This window comes from Zosterops lateralis (assembly GCF_965231275.1).
Source record: "Zosterops lateralis genome assembly, chromosome: 6".
NCBI classification, from domain to species: domain Eukaryota; kingdom Metazoa; phylum Chordata; class Aves; order Passeriformes; family Zosteropidae; genus Zosterops; species Zosterops lateralis.
This window is the reverse complement of record NC_139761.1, coordinates 37046698-37074639: the sequence shown is the minus strand read 5'-3', so window position 1 is coordinate 37074639 and position 27942 is coordinate 37046698. Positions and strand designations below refer to the sequence as shown.

The 27942-nt window shown below is 39.5% G+C and overlaps 1 protein-coding gene across 1 annotated transcript; it reads right to left on the bottom strand.

Moving 5' to 3' along the window:
• Positions 1 to 72: 72 nt before the first annotated feature.
• Positions 73 to 27942, bottom strand: EHD4 (EH domain containing 4). The gene is made up of 6 exons (XM_083863902.1): positions 26727 to 27942; positions 18986 to 19162; positions 14589 to 14686; positions 9998 to 10410; positions 7034 to 7198; positions 73 to 4602 (listed from the first exon to the last, which is right to left on the bottom strand). The coding sequence occupies exons 1-6, from the start codon at positions 26960 to 26962 to the stop codon at positions 4066 to 4068; spliced, it is 1626 nt and encodes a 541-aa protein (XP_083720028.1). The 5' UTR covers positions 26963 to 27942; the 3' UTR covers positions 73 to 4065.

The following is a 27942-nucleotide window of genomic DNA, read 5'->3' as shown; positions in this document are numbered from 1 at the left end:
GCAGCAAGATTACAGAATTCCAGTCACTGAAAGATTATCTTCCAGAAAGAAGTGCACAAACCAAAATCTCAGGTAGTTCAATATTAGTTTATTAAATCAGCAATTTTTATCAGTGCTTTCTAAAAATGATTACAAAGCATATTAAAATATATTACAGTATCTGCAAAGAATTTACTGTGTAATGAAAGTGCAACAATAATGAACTTACAACTTTGTTTGCCTAGTTGGACAACTGAAGCACGCTGCACAGATCAAGCCTTTCCTCAAAAATCACAGCGCCGTTTAAGTGAAAACAGTGTTTAATAAAAATATTAGAAAAGGTGAGCATGTGAAATAGAAAATGAAGTTCATAATCATTCTCTCAGTGCTAAGTTACACATATCCATCAAATCACACACTTCAAACTCTGCTTGAGATCCAACAATTTAAAGAGCCACCAAAATGAGTGCACATTGTGAAGGGACGGAAGTGACAGAAAGAAAAAGAGGGTGCATTTCAAGCACTGGCAACAAACAATGTTGAAAGCCAGGGACCATATACCTGCTGCTTTGAGATCAGGTTCCACACAAATTCATACCACAGCCAATTAACAACCTGGACCTCACCCTGAACTTAAAAATCTTTGCAAACTTTCCAATTTCAAGCTGTCATAGCTTTTAAGTCTCTCAGTGTCCTGTATTGTGGTTATGAACTCTAGCCCCACATTTTCTGCTCCAACCTACAACAAAAACTCACTATTTCTGAAGGAATAGAACTAGGGTTGCAAATTAAAACTGTGTTGTGGAATAGTTGGAGAAAAGATAAAAGCAGCAGTTTCCACTTTAGCTTAAGACAGTAGGCTACATCAGTGGGCACAGATTTCTCAAGAGTTACAGACAGCTTTGAATGATCCTGCAGAAAGTATTAGAATCCTAGGCATAAAATGTCCAATCAATCCAACATCTTCACCTTTCTTCAGTAAACATTAGTAACAAACTGAACACCAACGATTACCTCATGCCCCCTGCTGTTACCAACTACTGAGAGCACACTATCCTGAGAGAAGGCAATCCTGCTCACCTCTCATGCTTTTAACACACAGATTCACTAACTCCACAGAACGTTATCCAAACAGTTGTGTGTGGCTGGTTTAACTGAATGGGCTTGCAGACAGCCAGCAAGGCAAATAGGGGAGGCCCATGGACCTGCAAGGACGTAGTGAGAAGAGATCCCTCCCCTGAGCAACAGCAATCTACTCTCTCAGTTCAGTTGTGCAAGAAACTGCTGTTTAAAGTTCACATGAGATGTACTTTATTCCTATCATCTAAGTGTGATGCTAGTTCACTGTACCACATACCTAGAAATACATTTATGTCGCTGAGGATGCTGACCATGAAACACTTCTATTTCTCCAGACAGCCAGAGAAAATCCACTTCTACACCAATACATGCTTCATGCATTCATCTTCCAAATTCTACAGGAACACAAAGCAACATACTACTACCCCAAAATAGGCAAAATATTTTAATTTATCAAAATAATGTATTTCAATTTGTCTGCCTTAAGACAAAGTTAGCGTATTGTCACATAGACTGAGGAAAAGACATTTTACTACCAACAAAACTAGAAAAATAAAACAAAACTACAATCCTGCTCTTCTCACTGAAGGAGGATATTTCTAATGGTATGGGATCACATGGCTCCAATATGTCTGGAGCATCACCCCTGGAAGCTACATGTGGTGGGAACTCAAGCATGAGTCCACCCCTGGAGCCCTGTGCTGCTGCAAAGCGAGGTAAGGCAGAGTCAGCTGCTTCCCAGATCTCTCAGCTTTGCCTACACTATAGTAGTCACAACACACAAGCTTGCATTCCTTCTGGTGGCTTTCCTGATCAAGCTAGTCACTAGTACTGAGCTGGTCAGTAGTGTATAAAGTGGTACTGACTGCAGACACTACCCACAAACAAACACACGTTACTACTTCTGCAGCCTTTTTCTTTTTCTTGACACCTGTAGTGTCTATAGACTACTTCTTGTTCAATCAAAAATAAATTACATAGAAAATAGTTACTCTGAAGATGTACAGCCACACAGGTAGACTCAGCAAGTTTCACAGCTTTACTAAAGTGCACAGGGATGCACTAAGGTTAATTTGGCTCCTAATTTAGGTCTAACAGAAATAAAGTTGGTATGCTTGAATGGTAGGAAAAACACAGAAGGATTAAAAAAAAATAAAAAATCCTCAGAACAATTTGACTATGCCAGGACATCCTTGATACAGGCCCAGAAACCTGGCAAGGTAAAGGTGGTGTTCTGCCATTACTTAAAATAGCATCGTTTCCCCATGGAAGAGCCCTGACAAAGTTCATGGAAATTGCACCTCAGAATAGAACAGATGTGGAAGGATGAAAGGTCCAGAAAGATGTGAAGTATTAAACCTGACAACCTACAAATATATGATCTGAAAAAAGAAGCTGAGGCTTTTCTTAGATCACCTACAAAATTGTACAAGGAAGTGTGACTAAAACCTTAACTGGGAGACAATATCTAAACTATTTCCATCCCCACCCTTATTGCAAGGATGTTAAAGCACTTTTTGGCTTGCTCTGTCTCAGAAGGCATTACTGCTGCCACTTACTGAGACTTAACAAAAAAGTGCTCAAAACTACAGTACTTTTGATGTGTAGAGTCTTTCCTACTACAAATGGAATACAAGTCAATTCCTGCTCATACACATAAACCAGAACTGACTGCCAAATTTGATTTTAGGAAAGAACTGACCCTCCCTGAAAGTTCACAGGGCCAAAGACTTGCCTTCTTTTAAGGTACTGAAAAAAAAAAAATCAGTTGTTAGCAGACAGTATGTCCAACTTTGATTGTGCGGGAAATAAATGTTTATTAAGCATCCATTCCTTTCATGGATTGTTTTCAATAAAGGAGTAATATTTGGAAGAATGAGTCTACAATTTATTATAGTCAATTTAACAGTTCCTGTTAGCCTCCCCATTCTTCAAATCTGCCACCATGGGAACTTCATCTCTCTTTTGTGGTTGTCAGCTACATGCTGGGAAAAGAGTTAAAAACTTCTCTTAAATATATTATATATTAAAAAATACACAGTGATAACTGTATAATTAGCTGTAAATAGAAATTAAATACCAATGAAAACATCCCAAGACAACTTGGTGTGCTCTGAAGTGGTTGACTTTGAGCAATACACCTTTTCTGAACAGAAAGTGAGGCTTAATTTCAATGCAAACATGGTTCTTTTAGCTTAAGAAACCATTCTGCTGTCACTTTGAACCATTCAGAAATTCATTGTCTGCAGAGAAGCTAAGCTTAAACCGCAATGAAAATTATAAATCCAAGACACAAAGGAGATCTCAGTTCTTCTAATGATAATACTGAATATATAGTGCTGTGTAGAACTGAAAAAGCTGTTCTTCAGATAATACACAATGACAGATTGGAAAATAATTTTAGTATTTTGCAGTTCCAGCTAGACTTTAAAGTTTTAAAATAATTTTGCTCACAATCTGAGCACTTATAAGAGTCTTTAAATCACTTTTCTATCTTTTTCTAACTCCAATTAAATAATAAAAAGAAAAAAAATTCCTTTTATATCAGCCTTTTCTTAGACTACAGAGATGCTGACATTCAATGGCTTAAGTACATTTTTAACATCTAAATATTCCTTGCATAGGCAGGTGAATTTAACATTTTGAGCTTCAGTGTGCTATTTAGAATGTTTTGGAGACATTTGATAAGTATTTAGGTTTGGTGAAGGTCAGCAACTTTTATGCATGGTCTTTTCTGCTTTATGGTTGTAACGGCAGCGAGACATGGACACAGGACTACAAAAACATTTTCACCTTATGACAGAGCTATTATAAGGCACTTGTGATAAGCATGTCTGAGTGAAGGTCAGCAGGGACAGAGACACGAATATTTCCCTGCTGCCATGCTCATAACTTCAGTAGCGTGCGTGAAATGTGGTTTAGGATCTAAGCTTAACTTCAAATTTTGGTTTTTTCAACACATTTCCCATGGGATTTTCAAAATCCTCATTCTTCTCCTTGTATTGTTCATTCTGCTGTCTGGAAAGGCTTCCTGTGAGATGGTGGCACCAGGTGGGAAGGTAGCGTGCCAGGCAGTTCATATCCATCCAGTTTAATCTTGATGAGGTGTTTTGCTAATGCAAACTCTTCATCATCCAACATCCCATCACCATCACAGTCTGCAAGTTTCCAGATCTTCCCCAAGACACTGTTGGGTAGTTTAGAAGTCACCATCTCCTTCTTTGCACTAATCCCAGATATTTTGCCGTTGATTGGTGACAGAGTGTAGAAAATCTCATCGTAAGCAGGTTTATCTTTGGCAACAACCCACTCCTCTTCATCAGCTCCTTCCTTAGCACCTTCTCCGTATCCATGGCCAAACGGTCCTGCCATGGTGCCATCAAATGCTCCACCATGTACCATCTCTGTGGGCATGTTGCTCTCTTCCTGTCTGATTAGGTTCATCAGGGAGGCAATTTTGTTGGCCAGCATGTTATCCACAGTTTCAATTAGCTTTGGTTTCAAAGAATGAAATTTAGTGAAGTCACAGTTCTCCAACTGCTCCTGTAAATGACACAGTGACAGTAGTTAACAATTCCAATACATTGAAAAGTTTAAAGAATGGGCTTCAAATTAAAATAATCGAGTAACAATTCAATTTTAAAAAGTATCCTTTGAAGCTGTTTCTATAGCTGAAACTCCTCTTGAAGGAGAAACAAAAGTGACACATATATACCATGCAACCAATATATTTGATCAAACACACTAAGACAATTTTGCAACAGTCTATGAATTTATCTATTAAATTACATTTACAATACAATTTTCAAAGTGCAGTGGATAAAAACACAGCAGCTGATGAATGTTACCCAGCAACTTTCCATTTGACGATTTTTTTCCAAACGTCAAAGAAAGCATGCAAGTCCTAAGCACTTATGCAAATGTTTTAAGTTAAAAATAAAATCAAATGTTTGCAGGATTGATCTGATTTTATAGTTTAGACTTCTTGGTTGTGGTTATGTCAGGAAGAAGCGTCCTTTACCAATAAAGAAAAGCTGAGTTGAGGTAACAGCAGCAGTGTTTTATAGCAGTGCTGCCAGAACTCATGAAGTCAGATGGTCCCTGCAGAATTTGTGGAGTTTTCCTCCTACTAACATCAGTGAGATGTTTACTTAGGTCATATGTACTATTCCAACACAAGCCCAAGCATGTTTTACACCACAGCATTGGAAAATGAAAAATGCTTTAGGCAATTATTAATTTTTTTTCTAAATGCAAAATGCTTGCCAAGAAGAGAAAGTTACAGTGGAAAAGGTTAAAAAAATCTAAACACTACCACCACCACTTCCCACCTTCTGGAAAATGATGTTAAATTGCTTTAACTAATCCCATCTATTACCTCAAGGAGCTGCTCCTATATGTACCAAAATGATCATGGCATGAACCCAAGAAAGCTGGAGCACAGGGTAAAAACAGTCAACCTGAACAACTCTGTTCAGGTGACATTTATACGCAATCACGTATTTACAGCACCTGATCAGAATAAATTTATGCAGTGCAATAAATCTCAGGAAGCAAAGGTCAACTTGCTATCTGTTTTGGCACAATTTCATTTTCACAGAATTTTGCTTTCTCACAGTTTTGCTCATTACTGAGGTGACTGATCTCTCCTGCACATATTTGCTGCCATCTGCTGCTGAGGCTTAACTGACATGTACTCTAAGTTTGAAAGAATTCCATTCAAATTTTGTTACAATATTCAGATCTCTCATTCTACATCACAAACAAAATCAGCAAGGGAAGAAAGAATCAACTTTCACCACAAAATCCCCCTTCAAAGCCTACCTCATGAAACTCTTCCAACAATCCTGCCTGTGAAAACTTAGCTAAGATACGTCTTGTGCTTCATCTATGTTTTGCTATCTCATGCCAATAATTGATTCCCAGGTTAAATATTTTAATTCATGAAAGAAACTTGTGCCTTCCTATAGAAAATCAGCCAATCATCACTCCTGATGATTAGCTGTGCAAGTGTACCACATATACTGTCAGAATGATATCTCTGGAAAACATCCTCCATCACACTCATGACTAGCCCATGGTCAGAGCAAACTGCAGGCTCACGATCTCTTTCAAGCTGAATTATCCTCTAATTCAAAGGCCATTTAAGAAGCCTATGATCTGAGACACAAAAATTGCCAACTGATGCTTGAAATCACTGCTAACACAACATTAGTTGTTTTTCCCTAGGATATTTTCTAAGCTGCTCATCTCAAATCAGAGAACAGAAAAAAAATAGGCAAGAAAGGTGGTTGAAAGACTGCAGAAAGTCCAAAAGAGGAAGAGACAAAATGTATTTTAAAATTAGTTGTGAGTATAAACCAAGAACTTCTCTCTCTCCTTCACAGAATACAATCTTAACAGGACAGGAAAAAAGCAAAATACTATTTTCAGAAGCAAGAGGTTTTAAGCTGAACTTTTCAAGTAACACACTGCCTTTATTACTCACTGGGAAACAGTAGCAGAAAAAACAGGAGCAGAGTAGAGTAAAAATGAACTTATGACTAAGGATATCTTCACCTACACAAATATTTGATAGCATTACAAAAATGATAAATATAAACAAATTTAGGATTCAAAACAAGAAGCCCCTTAACCTGTGGGTGCTCACTGCCATTTTATTTGCACAAAGCCTTTAGTACTTTCTGTTAGGAGAGACCAAGTATTAACTAAAAGGACAGAAGGTCAGATTCCTTATTTTTATATTCTTTACGTTGTCCTGGATCAGTGAACGCACTCTAAGCAAATGACCATTATTTTTTGGTCTGTATCCCTTCCAAGTCACTCTAATGTCATACCAGTCAAATGACTGTCATTTCAACTGCTCTACTGCCAAAGACCCTAAGCTGAGATACTCTATTTTACCTTTTCCAAATTGGCAATCCTGCTACACAGTTAACAGTTACTTCAGTGGAATGGTAATCTACCATTTTACCTGCATTTTCTTGACTTCAGGGAAGTCCCCTGCTGAGATATGGTGTTCCCTTTGCAGCTGGATGTAGATCTCTGGCAACTTGTTGATCAGTTCCTTCTTCTTGTTCTCTTTCCCAAATACAGAGGGCATCTCTTTTTTCAGATAGCTGATGATATAGGCATGAACCTAAAAAGAAGCAAAACTGAAATCAAAACTACTGTTTACCGACACTAGGCAGTAGTGTTCTTCACTTAGGTCATAAAAAGAAACAGAAATACGTTTCCCTAAGGAAAGATATTATCGACTTCTGTTTCTGGAACTTAGTGTTTACATGAACAGTTAGCTATCAGTTAGTTATTATTAGCTTTTGCTGCTTTCAGCATTCCTTTGAGGGGCAGAGAGAAAGGAAACACATTTCAAAGAACTACAGATGCACACTTGCTGTTTTAAGGAGAATGCATTTTATGAGTACAAACAGCAAGAGAAAAAGGAAGACCCCAAACCCCATGTCCAGACACTATACACAGAGCTCCAGCCAGACTGGTCCATCTGTATAATTTGTAACTCATTTGCCTCACCAGCCATCGTGTGAATCAATGGGATAATTCCTCCAGTAATCCAAGTATGCTAAATGGCAGGGCTCTCTATTTGAAGTGATATTGCATTCTTACCTATTTACTCACAAAAAAGTGAGTACCTGTAGTCTATATTTATGCAGCCACCTATGCAGATGACAGAGCAGCCAGTTCCAATAGGAACAGTATGCCATGGCTGCCTTGTGAAGCCCTAGGGAGAGAAGTAGAGCCTTTCCAGCTTATAAGGAAAGACATTAATTTAGGATGTCTTTAAACACATTGATTCTTGCATTGCCATCAAAATGTCCATCCTGCCCACCTTCCTAAAGCCTTTATTCTGAACCACTTGTCTCTTCCCCCTTGCCACTCTCCCACCACCTTTCTTCATGAAAAGGATCTGCCTGGCCACAGAGCAAGTGATCAGGTGCAGAACAGAAACAGTGGTTGCACTTCCTAACTGAGGTGAGTTCACCTATCCAGCTCATTGTGTGGACATTGATACTCATTCTGCACACAAGAGGGAAGGCACCAGGGCAGAGCCTTCTCTTAGAACTAATGCATGGCTACCAAACTGCTCTCCTAAGCTCTGACCTGGCCAGGACCATGGCAGATAAATGACCATCTGCAACAGGATGCCTTTACACAACTCAGCTCCTTGTTCATTTAAGAAGAATGTAGCTGTCCATGAAACAGTAGTTACTTACAATTTTCACACACATACAAAAAAAAAGAGTTAAAAATTAGGTATGTCTATCAAACTATTGAGCAATAAACAGGTGAAATTTTGAAGACTGGGAGAAGACAAATGACCATTAAAAAGCATCAGTAAAACAAGTGATTTTTTCAGTGTTGTGTAAGTATAAAAATTAATACCTACCAAACCATGACAAAATGTGTATTATAGCATTCTACACAAACCTTACACAATCTGCACATGGCAATTGCTCTCCAATTCATTTCCTTACTTGTTTAGGAGGAAACACAAAAAAATATTTGCTTTTACAAGAAAAATGATGTAGCCAGTTTTTATGCGCACATCTTAAGTTGACAATTTTCACACAACAACACTTCCTTATATCTAAAAAGTGTATGCATTTTAATGGCAAATAAATTTACATTTCTACAGAGGAGAAAAAACTTCCAGCATAAAGAAGCATAAACCCATGAAATTTTCTAAGAGTATAGATATAACCATTTCTCCAGAAACACAGAATGGATTCAATAAGGGTATTTTTTAGAGCATTTGTAAACAATTGTAAGCAATTCTATGGATCTTATGTCTAAAATAGCATTTCTATCAAATGCAGAAGAGTATGTTTACAATTCATAAGCACTAACAGCTTCACATGTGTATTCTACATGGCCTAAGGTCTGACAGTATGCACATGTGTTTCTTGTAGATAAGAACAGTCCCCAACTTCAAAATGGGCTAGTGAGTCACAGGACCTAAGGAAAAAAAAAAAAGCGCCTAATGCCCAAATTTGGCGGCATGTTAAGAATTTCCTTTGTTTCTAATAACTGTAAATGCTTTAGAAAACATTAAGAAGAAGGTAGCACAGAAATAGGGTAAAAGAAACCCTGTACTCAATGCTGTAAAAAGCAATTTTTCACTGTCAGTACTATGAGAGCAGTTTGGTAGGCAGAAAAATGACACTGGATTACATCGCTGTTTTCCTGCAGATAAACAGTTTATTCCCCTTCTGTGACTGTCTAACATATCCTTAAGAGCACTGCATTCTGTATTTACCTTTATCCATTTTTATTTTACATTTCATAAAAATATCTAAAAATTATTTGACTGACACTCATTCAACTCCAAAATGATTGTAACAAATGAGAACAAAATGCTGCCAACATTTAAAAAACAGACTGGATCTGAGGTTGCTCTGGGATTAGAGCAACTTTTAACACAACATCATTGTGATTTTAAATGAAATTTTCAAACAAGTGACTTCTACAGGATACCCTAAAACTCAGGCCACAAAAATATCCCCGAACAAACAGCCCCCCTCCAGCCCCAAAAAATAACCCCACCGAAAAAACCCCAAAGGTCTGTCTTCATATTCAGAAAGTTAAATAAGCCAACACAGGAAGTGGTACACACTCCCAAACAACTATTCCTATACCAGTGGAATTGCAAGTCCTCTTAATTTTTGATTAGAAGTACACATTAAAATGTGTTCCAAGGAAAATGCATTTTGTTTTGTAACTGCACAGGAGATTGGAATTCCTGTCTGCTACCAATAGCTTTCTCCCCAGGTGAGAGAAAAAGTGACAATTCAATCCAAGATTAAAAACTGTACTAAAAAGACACAGTTTACAGCAAGAGAAAAATTGGGAAGGTTAAGAAAGGACACACTAAGAACATCAGAGACTGTTCATTCGATTTTGTTTTCTTCTCTTTTCTTACCTTTGCAAGTCTTGCCCTTTTGATGAGATCATTGAGTTTCCTCACAGCAGCCTTCTGCGGGAGACTCTGGATATCCTTGAAGAGATCCTGTGCCTCGGCCTCAAAGAGTCTCCGATTGTCCGTGTTTCGCAGAGGATGGGCCCAGAAGGAGCCAATGTAGACCCGCAGCACCTCTGGCGTGTCGATCACCTTGCCCAGGGACCACATGAGTGCACCGTAGACCCTCATCAGCTGCTGCGTGTCCACCTGGTCAGCCTTGTTAAGCACCACTCGAATCTTGTCATCCTGGCCCCGGAACGACTTAATGGCCTCTGAAAACTCATCAGATATATCCAGCTTATGGGCATCAAAAAGGAGGATGATTCGGTCAACTCTCTCAGCAAACCACTGGAGGACTTGGCAGAAGTCATAGCCTGAAGGAAGAACACACTGTTACAGTCTTACCATTCAGAAAAAGTGAGTCTTGGAGAAGGTAGGGCTGGGGATAGAGAACAAGAGGATAACAGCCTCTACCTGGGGGCAAAACGGAAATTTATTACTCAGGAGGACAGTATCTGCAGACAGCAAAGTCAGGACAGCTGTGTCTTGCATTTCCTTGGACCAGTCTCACTATTATCACCTTTTGTTTTTATCACTGCCCTTTTTTTCTGTCTCACACCCACATTTGCCTCTTCCCAGGAATCTGGTTCTAGCACAACACCCAAGTAAACCGGACTGTGGGGCTCTGATCACAATCTCTCTTCATTGCTGCCAATACTGGTCACTTTGGTAGCACTGCTTATCTGAATTAACAAGGAAAATGGTGCAAGTGCAGCATTCCTAGTGCAAGTCAGCAACCAGAAGTATTTGGATTTTAAAACCCTTTTCATACTCGTCTCTCCTTACATTGAACACTTGCTGTTATTTTTGCCACAGCAGACTAAAAAGTACAATTTACAAGCAGTGACTGTATTGCTGATGGCTTTGAGGACACGGCAGGTTACAGAACATGAGCAGTGACCTTTCTGATCACCTGAAACAAGCTTTATCACGTTCTAAAGGAAAGCCTATTCATAGCACTCATTTAAATGCTTTTACAGGTTCAGCTTCTACCTAATCTACACAACAAAGAGGATTCAGGAATGCCTTATTCAGAAGTGACACATCTAATCCACAGAGTCACCACTGGTGATGTAGCTTTGGGTTTGGCATGAATGTGACTCATCTAGTATGAGTAAGGAACAGCAAAGTATGTACTGGGAGCTTTTTGCTTTTTTAAAAAAAACAGTATGTATTTTCCCCTGAACTCTTTCCCAGTACTTTTTGAAACACTTGCCTTCACATCACTCAATCATGAACGAAACACCCCCTCTCTTCCCAAAAGAGGTTCCTCCCTACGTCCCGCCAAACACTCATTTTGCTTTTCAAATCTTGCAGACCACACAGACATTTCTGTCTGCAAGGGCGTGAACATCACCACTGATGCTGCAGAAGCAGCACAGGGACAGGCATTGTCTGACCAGGGGACAATGCTGGCAGACATCTGCACATTCTCCTGCAGCCACTTACACTGCCCCTGAACTGACAGGCAGGAAGCTTCTGGCACATCCTCTTGCCGACAACAGGAGTGGGAAAGGTGTGTCTTGAGACATCTTTGAATGGTGCTTTCTGTGTATATTTCTGACCCTTCAAGAAATCAGCTCCTTCATCTGTGACCTGGATGCTTTCCAGAGTTAAAAATAGAGCATGCTGGGAAATAGTGCATGTCCTCTAATTTTACATAGTTCCTTTACTGTTTTCTTGCATGTTAAAATTAAAGTTAATATTTGAGTTCTCTCTTCGTCTCAGAAGGCTTCAACTTACTCCTAGTAATACCTGTCAAATTTTAGTATTATACAGATGTTACATTCATTCATAGAAAAATAGTTAAAACAGTAGCTAGTGAGATGGGAAAAACCCAGCAACAGCAAAGAGACAAGGTCCTACACTGAGGCCCTGTAGTGTTCCATTGAACATTTCAAACTTCCATCAAACATTTTAAATAAGAAAAGCTGCAGCTTATAAATGTTACACACAAGCTAAACTTCTAGAAAGCAGAACCCTCTCTGAAAGAGACACATTCAGGGATAGCAGAAAACATCTTGTGCACTCCTGCTTACATTTGCACACAATAATTTAGAAAGTCATCAAAGCAACTCAAACTTCAAAACATACTAAATTAGAGTTAGAGCATAAATACGTTTAAATCAGACTGACTCCTTCAGGAAGCAGGTCAGACAAACCTTGCTATGTGCAGCATCACAGGACAAGTCAAGTTTGTGCTCCACAAAACCACCTATATGCAAACTGCATAAGCAGCCCAAAAGCCATTTACAGGAAATGTATCTGCCTATGCAGTATTTCAGCCAAGGTTGAGTGTAGTGATTTCTAATCATGATAATGTGGAATATGTGCATGCAATAAATGCCTAGGCACTTGTAGATAACTTCTTGTATGCTGATGCCTAAGTATATGAAACCTTTATTTAACCTGCCCTCAAAGCCTGAGACACTGAGAGAACAGTGCTCTAAAACCAATTCCCAAAACCTCATATTTGGTACAACCACACTTTAAACATGATTAAACCTAATGTGGCATACAGGAGAACTACACTTTGATAAAAGAACTATGACAAGGGACCCATTCAAGACAATCTTTAACACATGGGAAAAAAAAGCATGAAATGCAATCTAATCAAGTTAAAGCCTGTGAAACAGGTGAGAGTTTGAGATAATCACTGAGCTACATCAAATTAGGTGAAAGTCCATCATATCAAAGGGCAGGCCAGCTAGGTTGCAACAATTGATAAAGCACATACCATCAAGACAAGGAGTTTCTGAGCAGTAAGGGGAAAAGAGCCATGTTTTGTTAAATCACAGGAACAATTCTAGATGGTAGGGAAGATTCATGGTCCTTCAGGTAACACAGGACTACCAGAGAAACATAATCTGGAGTGAAACACAACTCTGTCCTGCACTTGTAAGTCTGAGTCTTCCACAGCATTACCTCATGGTGTTGGATTTGGTTACACAATTGCTCACTTTTTTAGTGGCATGTTAGTATGATACTCTAGTTTTCTGCTTATTTCATGCTCCCTTCTATATTATTACAAAAGTGGCAATAGACATGAATGCTGCCAAACACAATTTTCTCTCGATTTAACGAGCAAAGAAGGGGCAAATGCACCTAGTTTAAACTTGAGGAGGAAAAAGGGAGCTGAAATCCGCAATGGAGAAGGAGACCACCACTGATTTTATCAGATTGTGTAAGTGGGAATATAAATATTTTGTGGACATTTTATGAGAAGACTTTTTCAGGACTAAAAATTGTTAGTTATACACTCAAATTTTTTCTGTCTAAGAAAGAGTTCCAACATGCAGTATTTGTTTTATTTCTGGTTTCACAACATTCAAGCCTTTGCCTGCAGAGTTCTCATGCTGTTCATCTCTACTGTTTCACCAACACATCACATAAAGGAAAGTCCAGCACTCTCCCCATGATGAATGCTTTACAAGACTATGAGTAATAAAGAGGACAAAACATCACTGAACAAAGAATCCAGAAGCATCTGGTAGACTAGTTTATTAGGTAAGCATAATTTAGATTACTGTCCTAAGAAGACAGTCCCTTATTCTGTCAGTTTATTATAAAGACAAAACTATTGTTGCATAGCTGCCATATATTGTGCTGGTACCAGGATTTCCTCAAAAAAATCTCAGGTGTGATATGTTAAAGAATTGTTTATATCCTCTGACAGAGCCATGAAACACAAGTTTCCATTTCTTAAGCAAATGTCTGAAAACAGAGGGCAGCATAAGCCACACCCTGTATCACTACCATTTACAACTCCACAGAAAAATGACATGCACTTTAATGCAGCTGAAGAATGCAAGGAAGAAAGTTGTTTACATTATACTGTTCTGTTTAAATAGTTTCTCAAGAGAGGCTAATGTTTAAAACAGCTTGATAAACATTGCTCAGTTCTCTGCAGAATTTTCATATTACTAAAAATATTCTCATTTGCTCTCTCTCCTTCTACCATTTCACTTCCTCTTTTGACTGTATTATATTATGGCATGACTAGGCAACCTTAAGAAGCAGCTCTAGCAACTATGCCCACAAAAACCCCACCTTATTTATAGGCCCACCCTCGAATTTTTCAGACATGACTAACCTACAGCTATTATGAAATATTTCTTCATTCATGAACTTCAATAGTATATAAGAGTCATTATTACTACATGGAATGCAATTAAAATGATGAAAACAAGGCTTTTTCTCAGGAGTGACAAAGCACTAATTAGTCAAATGACCATGCAACTGTAGCCATTTGCAGCCATAGCAGCAGGATGACAAAATACCAACCCCCACCAGCTTTCAAGAGAAAAAATTCCAAAGCTGACATACAGCCTTAAGCATGGGCTGTACAGGGCTTGCAGTATGGAAGTGTGGGACAGACCACCACACAGTACCACTAAAAATCCCAAGGCTCCCCAAAGATCAGGCTGCTGATTTGTCCAGTCGAGCAGAAAAAATTTAGTGAGCTTGGTTACTATAAAGCTCTGCAACTGACCTCTGCTGATGCGCTGCTTCTCTCCGGAGAGAATGCCAGGGCTGTCAATGATACTGATGCTCTTCAGGACCTCATTTGGTAGCTGAGAACACATGAACCTGAAGGAAAGCAGGGAAAAAACCCATTAACAATAGCTGTAGCTCACAGACTGTCACTTGAGAGCTCCTCATTATACATCTGATTTTAGTAAGACTCAAGTGAGGTTCAAAAAAGTTTCTGAATCCTGGCAAACCGCTATGTTTCACAACCATACATGTTTAAGAAAAAATCATTAAGAGAGCTTCTCAAAAAAGAAAAAAACAGGGAAACCTTGTAAAACTGTACATCTAAGTGCTGATAAGACTTCAAATTTTGCTAGAGCTGACAACTTGGGCTTTAAATGCAACATTAAAAAGAACCATGAAACCACCATTTTGCTAGGACCAAAATTAGTACACACAAGAGAAAATCCTTCATGTACTCCAGCTTATGCCCAAACTCAAAGGCTGAAAAGAGGAGCAAGCAGAAAGCCATAGTGATAATATGTTTATGTTCCAGTACCTGCCACATTTCCCTCTCGCATGATTTAGCAGTGTTTGAGTGATCCCTACTCCCTAACCCACCACTCTCCTCAGCTGGGGCGCCAGTGAAAAACACCAGTATTTCTCCCACAAACCCAGCCAAAACTATCACACTGCCAGAAGCAAGAGTTCAAATTACACACAGCATGCTCTAAACAATAACCTCCTGCCTCAGCAACGGGAGGCAAATTCAGTGGTGGTATTACGGAAGAATAAATAATTCACAAGGACTCTGAGAGCCCTGCAGAACACTTGGTGTGTTACGTGCAAGCTACAATGATGTTTCTGGGATAGTTAGTGACTGAAGAACTTCACTGCCCTTCATCACAACCTGCCTTTAAGAGATTTGCATAAGAGCTTAATCTTCTTATCAGGGAGCAGCTGAAGACACTAAGGAGCACAAGGAGTTACCCACTCTCCTCCTGTGAGGCTGCCCCACACAGGGTTAAGCTGCAGTCTCAGGCTCCAAGACGGGGCTCCCCTATGTCAACCTATGGCTTCACAAAGCACACTGCCTCAAAAAATAGGACATCACAGACAGGAAATCGGAGCTGTGCCAAGGTCAAGCAGGACCTTTAAGGCCTTGGATGATCTGAGTTAGGTAGAGTTCAGCCAGTCAAATATCAGATACAAAATGTAAACTATATCAAAATCTAGATGCTATTTTATACTGTACAAATCATTCAAAGGAAATTGGGCAGAAGTCCTAATACCTTACTTCACCTTGTTCTGCAAGAGACCTTATAGCAATGAGCCTTTAACAAAAGCACATAGTGTGCCTTCTTGGATGAAACAGAAATGGCAGCATCACCTGTGCCTCTCCTTGAAACCCAAAAGAGCATAAGGAAACAGCAGCCATCCATGTCTGATAGAACCTGAGGGTATGTAAGCATAATGTAAAACATATTGTTCGTTTTAGTGGGACACCAGGTATAGAAAATACCTCATATCTGAAGCAAACTCTTCCACTAGGGCTAATTTTATACTAACTTAAGAAATATTTTTGAGAAAGCAGTGAGGCTCTATTTGAGAAAATCACATTATCTGAACTTGCCAAAACCTAAAGGCTTTTTTATGTCAAAGCAAACACATGACGTGGAAGCACAGTGGATGTGCATAAGAGACAAAGAAAATACATTTAATCATGTGAACTATTACAAAAATACATACATCACTAGTATGTACAGCATGAAGCAGCTTTAATAAATCTGGAAGTGTGAAGACTGACTTTTCATGTGTATTTTTTCTTATCACTCTCATCCAACCTTAGAAAGCCCAGTGCTTGTTCAGTATCACCGAGATGTTTCTAGACCTATCTTATGGGAAGAAAGGCACCATTATGCCAGCTGAACAATACAGCAGTGTCTTAACTCAGGCATCACCCAAACAGGGACAGCTGGGAAAGACCAAGCGACAAAATAGAGAATTACAGGCCTTAGAAATGCAAGCACTGCCATCTTTACAGCAGTCATTAGTGGCAATGGGAGGAGAAAAGTACATGGTAAACACATAGGAAATAGAAGCATGAACTCAGAATTAACTGCCCGTTAGCTTTTAGAATATGTCCATAAGATAAAGATGGGTTAAAAATCTTGCCTCAAATTAATATTCTAGACAACTTAAAACTGTAATGATAGTTGTATTTGAGTATCTCTTTTCACTGAGACTTATTTCTTAACATACCACTTCATGCAGGTCATGTAAGTGCTGGATCATAAAAAACAGAACTACATACTCTCTACCAGACAGACTTAAAGAAAAAGTGTTGCAAAAACAGTTGTATGAATGAGATGACTGCAATATCTGATGACACATCAAAATAGACCAGGACCATGCATTTCTTCTCAGCAGCATTGATTTATTTCCATGCTTTACTGGTATAAGGCAGTATTCTTCCCTCACCAGCATTCAAGGGCACACTAGGTTCTCCTTCCATTTCCTCCCCAACTTTTCTTAAAAGTATACAGGATAAGGAAGAGATTAATAGAAGAACACCTCCCACAAGCAGTGAGATACAGGGGACAATTAGAAGGGGTAATGGAAAAAGACAAAACCAAGGTAACATCAATAAATTAATGCAGCTAATTACTAAGTACAAGCCTTGATTGTGATACCATGTTCTTGTTTGTTTCATTTTTTCCATTACCTCAGTCCCTGTTTCCTGCCATTTGGATTGTTACACTTGGATGAAAAGGGCACTCAACTTCATAGTCTAAGTGTTCATAGCCTTAAGTTCCTCCATAAAACAAAACACCAGGAGTGGGAAACCTTTAAAAAATAAAAGGGTGGAGGGAGCAAATAAAATATGCACTATGATTACAGGTAACCTGGTAGGAACTCAAAGTTACTGAAGCCTCAGATAATTTCATCTAAGTGAAGTCATAAAGAGAAAGGAGTTGGTAAGTTTTGGAAAATGCTAGGAAAGATAAGCTCCTAGATTTCCACTGAATAACTAACACGTAAGTGTGACTGTTGGTGAAGATAAGGGTGCTCACAGCACTTCAATATAACAACATCACAGTCACCAAAAGAACTGGGATACTTTAGTCAGTTACTTTGAAAGTACACCTTTTTAGCTAGCCAATGATCTTGCCTAACAGCTGGAACTTGACACAACCAGTTAGATGATTTAGGCAAAAAATTACATTGCCACTCATCCAAACAAATACATATCATTATTAAATGTCCTGTGCAAATATTTGAATATTATGCAAAATACATTTTATACAATTTGTATTATAAGTATATTAATTTTTGTAGAGAGAACACAAAGGTGGGGAAAGGGAGAAACAGAACAGTGATCTGGAAGACAGAATTTAGGCAATCATCTCAAAATTATTGTTTAAAATGGGACTTAACTACAGCTTCCCACAGCACACATTCTTATCTCTGCAAAGCGATAGCCAAGCCAACTGTAAGCAGCTATAAACTTTCTTCTTTGAGTAAGCACAGCAATAGATAAAACTGTACATGATGAACTTTTAACACGCATGCCAGTATTTATCAGCAAAACAGGAAAGTTTATTGTTAAAAAGAACCAATTTAGATTAATTGGCTTCCAAAGTGAGGCCTCCATGTCAAGTTACCATCAAATACAGGAAGAAAACAAGGTGATTGCTCAGACAATAAGAATGGAGATATTAGTAACTAACTTTCAACTGGAAATATTTAGCAGGCCACTTAAGTTTACTATCAAAATATTCACAGCCCCTGAACAATTCTTTCCTTTTTATAAATACTCAGCAGAAGCTAACATTATCTCCCTGATCTATGGAACTACCTGAACACCCAGGTAGTTGATAATAAACACTTAGCAGCTTGAGTTCTTACTTTATCCATGGGGCACATTTGAATCTTTTCTGTTCTTGTAGGTCTTTTCACATATGCCAGCAATTCACAATTTTAAATAGCTATCCCAAGATATCCAGTGAAATCAGTGGAAAGAAGCAAGACAGCGCCAAAGGGAAAATATTTGTTTCCTTTTTTTTGAATGGTAGTTTTTAATAGGTTACTTAGTACTAACCTATCAGTTTGATTGAGTAGAATTTTTTGCATAAACTTATCCTGAGCTCTACCTGGTGTCATACTTCACAAACAAGTCACCCAGTGGATCATTTCTACAGCTTTCTGTGAACTGGTTTTAACAACTATTTTCTATTCAGATAACTGAATATCTATCATAATGCCACCTTACCTAGTACTACTTTTTTAAAACTTAATTCACCTGAACTGCCACCACTCCTGCTTATATCTGAATATTTATTCCATGCTGTTCAAAACAGAACATGCCAAAATTTAAATGTAATCATCAGACGAGAGAAAACGAGATGATCTCACCTGTTCAGGAACGCATTTCCAAAGCGGCCGAGTTTCCGGAATGGCTTCTTAGGATCAACAACAAGGGCATTTCCAGGAACATTTCCCTCTGTTTCTCCATACATTACAGCAATAAAGGAATCTGTGGTGGGCTCTGGACCAATCCGCATGCCTGGGAAGTCTTGCTCGAGCAGGTATCTGGAGGTGGAGAATACATAAATGTATTTACACACAATAGCTATATTTATACTTAAATATTTCAAAAGAATGAATGATTGGGATCCATGGCAAAAGCAGATACCCACAATTTACTTGGAAATTTCCAAGAATATGCATGTTCTATAAGACTACATTTACCTGCATTTTATTATTTCTGTTAACTGGGGAAGGAGGAAGAGAACTGAATTAGTTTTGCACAATATCTAGATAAAAGGATAAAGTTTACAAAGACAGCATAGAAAGCACTCCCTCAACTGCAGCACCTCAACCATTTAAGTGGATGCTTCTACCAAAGATCTGAGTGCTGTATGTTACACTACAACACATGGCTGCTTTTCTGAGTGTTTTCAAGCCTATGTCAGTGCTGCTGGTACAAAAAGGGAACGGTTTGAAGCTGCATGTAAGCAGATTCAGCTGGCTGACAGATCTAACCCTTTAATCAACTTGGTTTGATCTTACTAACTTTAACTCATGCTACCAGAGGCAAAGTGAACCATTATGAGACAATAAAATCTGTTTGGGAGTGAAGAATTTTTTTGTCTTTTCACCTGCACATCAAAAATTAATTGCTAAGTCAGATCTGCAGAAATTTAGGCCTAACAGTAAAGTACAGGTAGTGCTGTACCACTAGAAATCATCTTGCACCTCCCTTTAAGTAGTTCCACTGACAGAAGACACAGACAGCACATACTCAGAGGGCCAAGCCTTGACTTTCCAGACAACAGAGTCTGAAATGAATTGTGTATTTAAGTATTAAAACCTAATGGAACCAGAGCATCTATTTACATAAAAACCCTGTCTGCATCCCTTCATGGACTGCAAGTGCGAAGTAAAAGCAGCCCCAAGCCCTTTGAGCAAACCTCCCTCTAGCACACACTCTGTGACAACTGCCATCCTTCATAGAGACACAGACAACACTGCTTAACTTTAAAGCATGAGTGTTATTGTTCTCAGTCACAACAGCACCATCTTGGCGCTCAAGACCAAAAGCAAGTGTTTTCAATGTCACCTTGCAATTCTTAAAAAAACCACAAACCAACACAATTTTAACCAAATGCAATTTAACTATTTACATAACCAAAACTGGATTTACATGAGAATTCTTCAGGCACAGGTTGTGGTCCTGCATACAATGACTGTACTAGTTTTGTTAAATTTATATTAAAACTGCCTTTTAATGAAGGTTTATTCTGGACTTAATCCAACAGTGCTATGCCTATTCTGCTATAATTTCCTAAATCAATACTGATTTGAGAGGACTTGCTGGCTGCTTTTGCTGCAAAAAACCCCACCATTTAACATGGTATCTATACTTGCTGAACAATCTCAGTCTTCAAATAAAGTACCCAAGCATTCACAAACTTTATAGATCAGTGCACAGAAGATGAATTTAAGGAACTAAATATATGTTACATATTTCAAAGACTGTTTTCCACTAGCCTTAGCAAACTGGCTCCAATTAGCTCAATCCATGATCAGGGAGCATGGAACAGTTATTTACATGAGATTTCCTGTAGCTTTCGGCTTCCAAAAAAAGAAACTGCAAAAATGCCAATACTAAAACTTGTGAGAAAGGAGGAACATAAGAACAATTATGCCAGAACATGCCAAAGTCAATCTATTTTATCTCTAGAATAAGCTGTACCTAATACACAGTAACAGGGAAATAAAACTGACCACTCTCCAAAAGCAAATGAAAGACCACTCAAACCTCTCTGCCCACACAGCTTTGTAAAAGGCAGCAGATTCCTCACTGTACAAATCAGATCATGAAATGATCTAAATGAAATTAAGACAAAACACCTTTAATTGCTCACCAGTTGAACCCCTCATGGAAATCCAGGGTTTTCAAGTGTTGTGGCAAACAGCAGAACACGTGAAACACCAAAGGTGTGTTCCCACCTCTTCTCAAAATATCACTGCAAACCAGAGTTCTCTAAAACAGGACACCAAGGAAAACTCACAGAAGCCACTAAAATTTTTCAGATTGGAGTTATCCATGGTTTTGGTTTTGAAATATCAATTATACTTTTGTCTCCTTATTTTAGGTTTTTAACTTGCCATGATAAAATGTTCTATTTCCAACACTACTTTTCCTCATTGTCATTCTTTTAAAAGAGAAAGGGTCTCCAAGAGACTTGTTAAATAAGCTCCTCTGTTGACACAAATTGTCATTCTCAGACTTCTGCTAACAGAGGTAGCAACTCATAAGGTGACAGACAACATATACAAGAAGATGCTCCAAGAGCAATAAACATAAAGAACATACACTGAATCAAATGCACAGGAGTGAACTCCCACATCCCAGGTCAAGGAAAACTACATGGTGGGATTTAAATGCAGGAGCAGACACCTCCAGGCTAGCAGGATAATTGCCATCCTTGTAAACTCATAAATTATCATGATTATGGAAATTCAGTGGTGACCATTTTTTAGATGCCTGTAAAAGTAATTTCATGGCCTGCTCATGAATTTGTTGCATGTGTAAAGAGTTACAAGTACAGAGTACCTTTCATGATTTCCAACATCTCTTTTTGATGCTCTGAACTTAACAGTGCAAATTTAGATTAGCTGTTTATAGAAATTACTATTTCCATAATAATTTTTTTCCATAATTTATTTTCCAGAATAAATGCTACTGAACTGCAATTATACTCCCAAGTTAATGTCATAAAGGCAGCTTTAAAAAACAGGTTTTTATAGCGATAACAACCCAGGAAGGGAAGACCTCCTTCCAAATACCAAGCCCCACCCAACCGTCACAATGCTCTGCATGGTACAACTATTCAGCAGACATAGGAATCACTTTGCAGCACAGGTATTTTCCATTAAGATTGGCTACAATTGCACATCAAGAGTTAGTAGAGACTAAAATAAACCTGTTCTTGAGCACTGGCTGTGCTCAAGTGTGATGGGTTTGGCTGGAACAATAGTTACTATGCGGCTGTGTTTTGGATCTGTGTTGATAATACAGGGATGTCTTCACTACTGCTGAGCAGCACTTAATAGCCTTTTCTGCTTCTCACCCTGACCAGAGAACAAAGAGTTAAGAGGGGACACAGCTGGGACAGCTGATCCCAACCGACCCAAGGGAAGTCCTGTACCATATGGCATCGTGCTGAGCATACAAAGCTAGGGAAAGAAGGAAGAAGGAGACACTTGGAATGATAGCATTTTCTCTTCACAAGTCACTGTTATGTATGATAGAGCCCTGCTTTCCTGGGAATATCAGAACATCTGCCTGCCCAGGAAAATTACTGAATTAATTCCTTGCTTTGCTTGCCTGTGATGCTTTTATTGTACCTACTAAACTGTCTTTATCTCAAGCCATGAGTTTTCTTGCTTTTACCATTCTGATTTTCTCCCCCATCTCGCTGTGCAGGGTGTGAGTGGCTGTGTGGTGCTTGGTTGCAACCTGGAGTTGTGGGGTGGACTAAGCCACAACACCCTGTACCACACTCCTCAGTGTGAAAGAACAGTTTTACTTACCCACACAAAAGGGAAGAGCAGTCTCCTGTAAAGTGAAAAGCTGCCAATGTTTCTGCAGGAAATTAGCACAGGAAAATACCTGGATTTTCAGCATCTACAGCTACATGCTCTTCTAAGGAATTTTCAGCAGAGAAGGAGTTCAAGAAGGCTTACAGGAAGAATGCTTAAAAATAACCAATGCCCTAAAGACAGTCTAGATCAAACAACAGACATCCTGTTGATTCTTCTCTCTTTGTTTTTACCTGGACTATAACCTTTCAGCTCTGCCAATAAACATTCATCTATGTTCCTTTGCAAGATGTATAGCCAGACTATGGGAAACTAGTTCACAAAGTTCCAGAGATAGAAAAGATTACTCACAGTTGAATATACTCATTATCATCTGAAGTTTAAATCCATTAGCTAGGCCACACTAATGCACAAAAGCAAGTGAGCTGGACAGAGCAGCACTGAACAGGGACACCCTGTGATGGATTGGGAGATAAACTCATGGCTCCTTTATAGGGCTGCTCACCTCCATACTACTTACTGCACCAAGTTATTCCACTTCTTTTTTTTAACACAGCAAAACTTGCAGATATTTGTTTTAGTGTAAGAATTCTGCTCTAAATAACTCAAATCTTTCATGTAGAGCTAGTGAAGAAGTTACAGCTTTCACCCAAAGAAATTAAGAGGAACCTTCCTCCCACTTCACCACCAAAGAAATGGATGCAGCTGCACAAGTGATCACACACTACTTGCAGACTCCAGACATCATGCATACAAAAGGATGCTTTCACAAAAAGTCAGCTCTGGATGAGTTAAATAGAAGAAAATTTACCATTTTTAATGTCTGAGTAATACCTGTGAGCAAAGTAAAAGCACAGTCTGACAATCTGAGGAATTTACTTCTGGTTTGTCTCATGTTGATAAGTTCTTTAAAAAAAAAAAAATCAGTCTCCTACACTTTTAAAACAGAATGAAAGAAACTACCTATTTGCATTGACTACCTCCTATCTTTTTTAAGTCTCCTCTCCTGTCCCTCCTTTTCCCACTTTTTTTTCTAAAACAGGCATGAGAAATTGAGAAAATTACAGAAGCTGCAAGGCCAAGCAGCTTGCATATAAGATAACAACTGGCTCTCACCATACTCCCACTCTGTTAAACACAATTGGATAAGCATTAACATTTGGATGTATTTGTTTGAATTGTCAGCATTGTCAAATATGTGAATAAAACTATCACCACACTACACCTTAGACAGCAAAACTGACTGGCTTCACTGCATTGTTCCAAGTGCCAAAGCGGATAAACAGCATTGAGTGAAAAAACATAGGAGCTGTTAGAAACCTGGAAGTGTTTGTTTGCATATCTTAATCCCCAGGGACACTTAGTCACTGGTACATGAGTGTTTTCCATAAGATTTAGTGGAAGGAACTGGGTGGATATGAATGTGTCAGAGGTATGAAAATGTGAAGTTCTCACGATAATGTCTCAAAGTAAATCCCAAATGAATATTTGACAGCTAAACAGAATTGTTATGTTTACACCTAAACCCAATGGGTAGACCTAATATGCCCTCCTACAAAGTCAAGAAATGTGAACAAAAAGCAGTTTCAATTATTTTAAGCAGTTTTTAATTATTTATTTAGGAATTAAAATAATGTTTACTTAATAAAATGTTTGGAGGAATAAATCCCCCATAGCGCTACATCATTCTAAGAAAAATCATCTACAACAAGTATAGGATCATAACAATCTTGAGAGGGTATGACATTTTTCCATGGGAGATTCAGCCCACCAGAGGGAAAATTTATTTCTGGCTGACCTGGACACTACAATATTTTCCCACGTCTTCTTCTAAGTCTTGCACACAGCATACAAGAATTTTTTTTCTCCTTCTTTTTCTCCTCTAAATTGGATTTTGAGTAACGGTCACTGTGACACTATAGTCTAAGTTGCTGCCTATCTTCAATGGAACATTTTTTCATGTTGATTCGGCTAATTATTATCTATGCTACAGAGAAAGAACACTGTGTAATGAGTGTTGATCATAGTGAGATCCTTCAGAAGCAATAAAAGATATTCTGCTACAGATTTGGGCTCTACAGTCAATTCCTGTCTTCTCCAATACCTTGTACAAGATTAAACTGCTCTGCAAGGTACCTAAAATGTGCACAACAGAAAGGGGTAAGAATGTAAAAAGAAGGGCACATCACAGTAGAGACAACCTCTTGCATCAAGTTGGTATTTCAATAAAACACATGAAAAACCATCTTTGAAAACTTCATCTCTGTCAAAATTGTCTAGGCATCTTCAGCCAGCACTGACAAATGCTAAAAAAAAAAGCTCACAGGAGCTGTAATAAAGAATAGGTCTTTTCTCATTCAGACTGTACATTAGTATCAGTCAACCCTTTTGCTCAGTATTTTATTGTTACACTGATAACAAGTTACTCAAAAACCAACAGTAGCAAAAACACACCTAAGGCACTGCAAGGAATATTAAAGTTTATAAGCACAATATTGACTTGTACTTCAGTCAAATATGGGCAGCTATAAAGGACAGAATAGCTGAATGTCCATAAATCAAGAACCTGTGTCATCAACCAAGGCAAACTCTTTCAGGAGTGGAGACACAGAGTTTTCTATGAATGGCAAATAACAGAACAAAGCTGCTGACAGGGAAAACAAATTCTGGTACGCACACATTTGGGACCATTCTGCCTCCCTCTGTATTACCTGTGTCCATAAGCCAAGTAACAACACTTATCTGGAAATATATACAGACTAACAAGGCAACTGTAATTTTAATGAAGAAAATGAATACGTATGCCTAGAGAAATGTTGGGAAAACCCAACTCAGCAACCCCTCCCCCCCCCACCACATTGTGACTGTCTGTGGAGATCCTGAAACTAAGTTTCTTTTCTTGTAATTACAGCTCTATTTCTATTTTTAAAATATTCCTCTAAGCAACACCTCTTTATGTGTTCGTGGGGATTCAGTAATAAACAGTAAAGAAACCATGTTCAGCTTCAAGCTTTCAATTAACTAGTCGTAAAACCTGAAAAGACACATGATTAGTTCTGCAAACATCTGAAAAGCTCTCAGGTGATTAAAGGCAAACATTAATCTTCAGTGGACAGAGGAGGTGGGTATTTTGCACTGTAAGAAGAAAACAGTGTTATGGAAAGCCTGCCTGTAATCTTTGGGACTGAAAGATAAATGTTTTTAAATTTTACAGAAGGACGATAATGAACTTCAGATACAAGCAGGTCAAAATGTGAACCAAGTGGCCTCTTATTGTCTTTTGCAGAGCTGGGCAAAACCTTAGACTGATTTGGAAGGGGCATATGAGAGGAAAACTCAAACATATGCAAAATATGTACAGATTCATAGTACTGAGCATATCTGACATATGCTTCAGCTTCCTAAAAATGACTTACTGAGAAACTTAGAAACAAGGAATATAGGAAAGACAGAAAACACTGTAACAGGAACAACACTGTTAAGCTGCCTTAGTAGTGACACTGCTTCTTCAATGTGACTGATCAAAATAAAGGCCCATGGAAGGGAAGACTTTCCAGATACCACGAGTTTTTCGCCCAAAACTCCCGTCACTCTTCTATGATCACATTCGATCTATACATTAAGATACTTTGGGAAAGAAAGGGGAGGAGATGAGGTTAAATGATCCCTCATGGCCAGTACAGCCATACCGCTTTAGCACGAAGCTCCTGGTTTTCCTTTGAAAGAACTTCGAGATTCAAAGAACTAAGAGGAAGTAGACAATGGGGTTTACACGTTCCCAGCAGAACATGAAACAGAGCAATATTCCTGAACAGGAAGCAGGCGGCAGAGCCTGTAACAGGGCTGGGAGCGGCACCATCCCGGGCACAGCACGGAGAGTCTGGGGAAGGTCGCCGGGCGCGGGTGACCATCTGTCACCTGTCCTGGCTCTGCTGTCACCCTGACAGCCAGGGGCGGGCTGGGCTGGCCCGGGGGGCGCCGCCAGGGCGGGGGAGGGATTTGCCGCAGGGCAGGAGGTGAGCGGGGAGGACCCGGGGTCACCTACCGGATGAAGGTGGTCTTGCCGGTGCTGTACTGCCCCACCAGCAGCACCATGGGCTTGTTCTCGAAGTCGGCCTCCTCCAGGGCGGGCGAGTGGAACTCATGGAAGCGGTAGTGCTCCTCCAGCGGCAGCAGCTTGCGGAGGTAGAGGTCGCGCAGCCCGCCCGTCACCGTCTGCACCACGTCGGCGCCGCCGCCGCGCTCCCGCCCGCCGCCCTGCTTCCCCAGCCAGCTGAACATCCCGCCGCCGCCGCCGCCGCTGCTGCTGCTGCTGCCGCTGCCGCCCCGCCGCACCGACACTGCCACAGCCACTGCCACCCCCGCGGGCCCGCCCCAGCCCCGGCCCCGGCCCCGGCGAGAGGCGGTGCCCGCAGCGCTCCCCGCTCCACTCAGCGGCGGGGCCGGGCGGGGCTCATCTCCCTGCAGTACACACCCTCGGAGCCGGGTGCGACTGGCTTTTTTCTGAAGGGGAAGTTGGTCTGGGGTTTTTGCCCGAATCCGAAGATTTTTTTTTTTTTTTTTTTTTTTTTTTTTTTTTTTTTTTTTTTTTGTCCGCAAGTCCGCCTCTGGAGGTTAATTGTACCTGCCCAAGATCCCAGCCCCTTGCCATGAAATCCGGAAACGCTTTGACAGCTCCCATCTGAACGCCAAATGCTTCTCGTGTTTTGCTGATGATGGTTGCCCGTCTTTGGATGCAGAAGAATTGTGTGACTAAGCGCCGTGGTGTTTAGCCAAGACATCAGGCAACTGTTTTAAACACAGTGAAAAATCTTAGTGTAGCATGGGAATCTTTCTGTGAGGCGTGGGTAGAAGATACGGCCATTAGTTCTAAGCTTTGGTCCCGCATTGTGTTAAGGAGGATCGCCTTGTCCATTGATTTTACTGGAGATTTTAGTGGAGTGTGACACCAGATTCACTACAACCTTGGGGAAATCAATAAAACAAGTATTTTTTGTCCTCAAGCATTAATGCTTGTGCTCAGTAATTGAAAAAAATGCCTCGGGATCTCAGCTAAAAGAAAAGGAGTGGATTTTTTTTTTTTTTTTTTTTTTTCTGAAACTCTGTTTAAACACTATATTACAAATGTATCTTTTGTGTGACACACTTATGGCTCCTTTGCAGCATCCATGTAATTTAAATCTCTTTTTGCTGGTCCAGCACATCTACTGTTTCATATTTTTGTCTATGTACCTTTCTTCATCCTCATTTCCATATGGAAT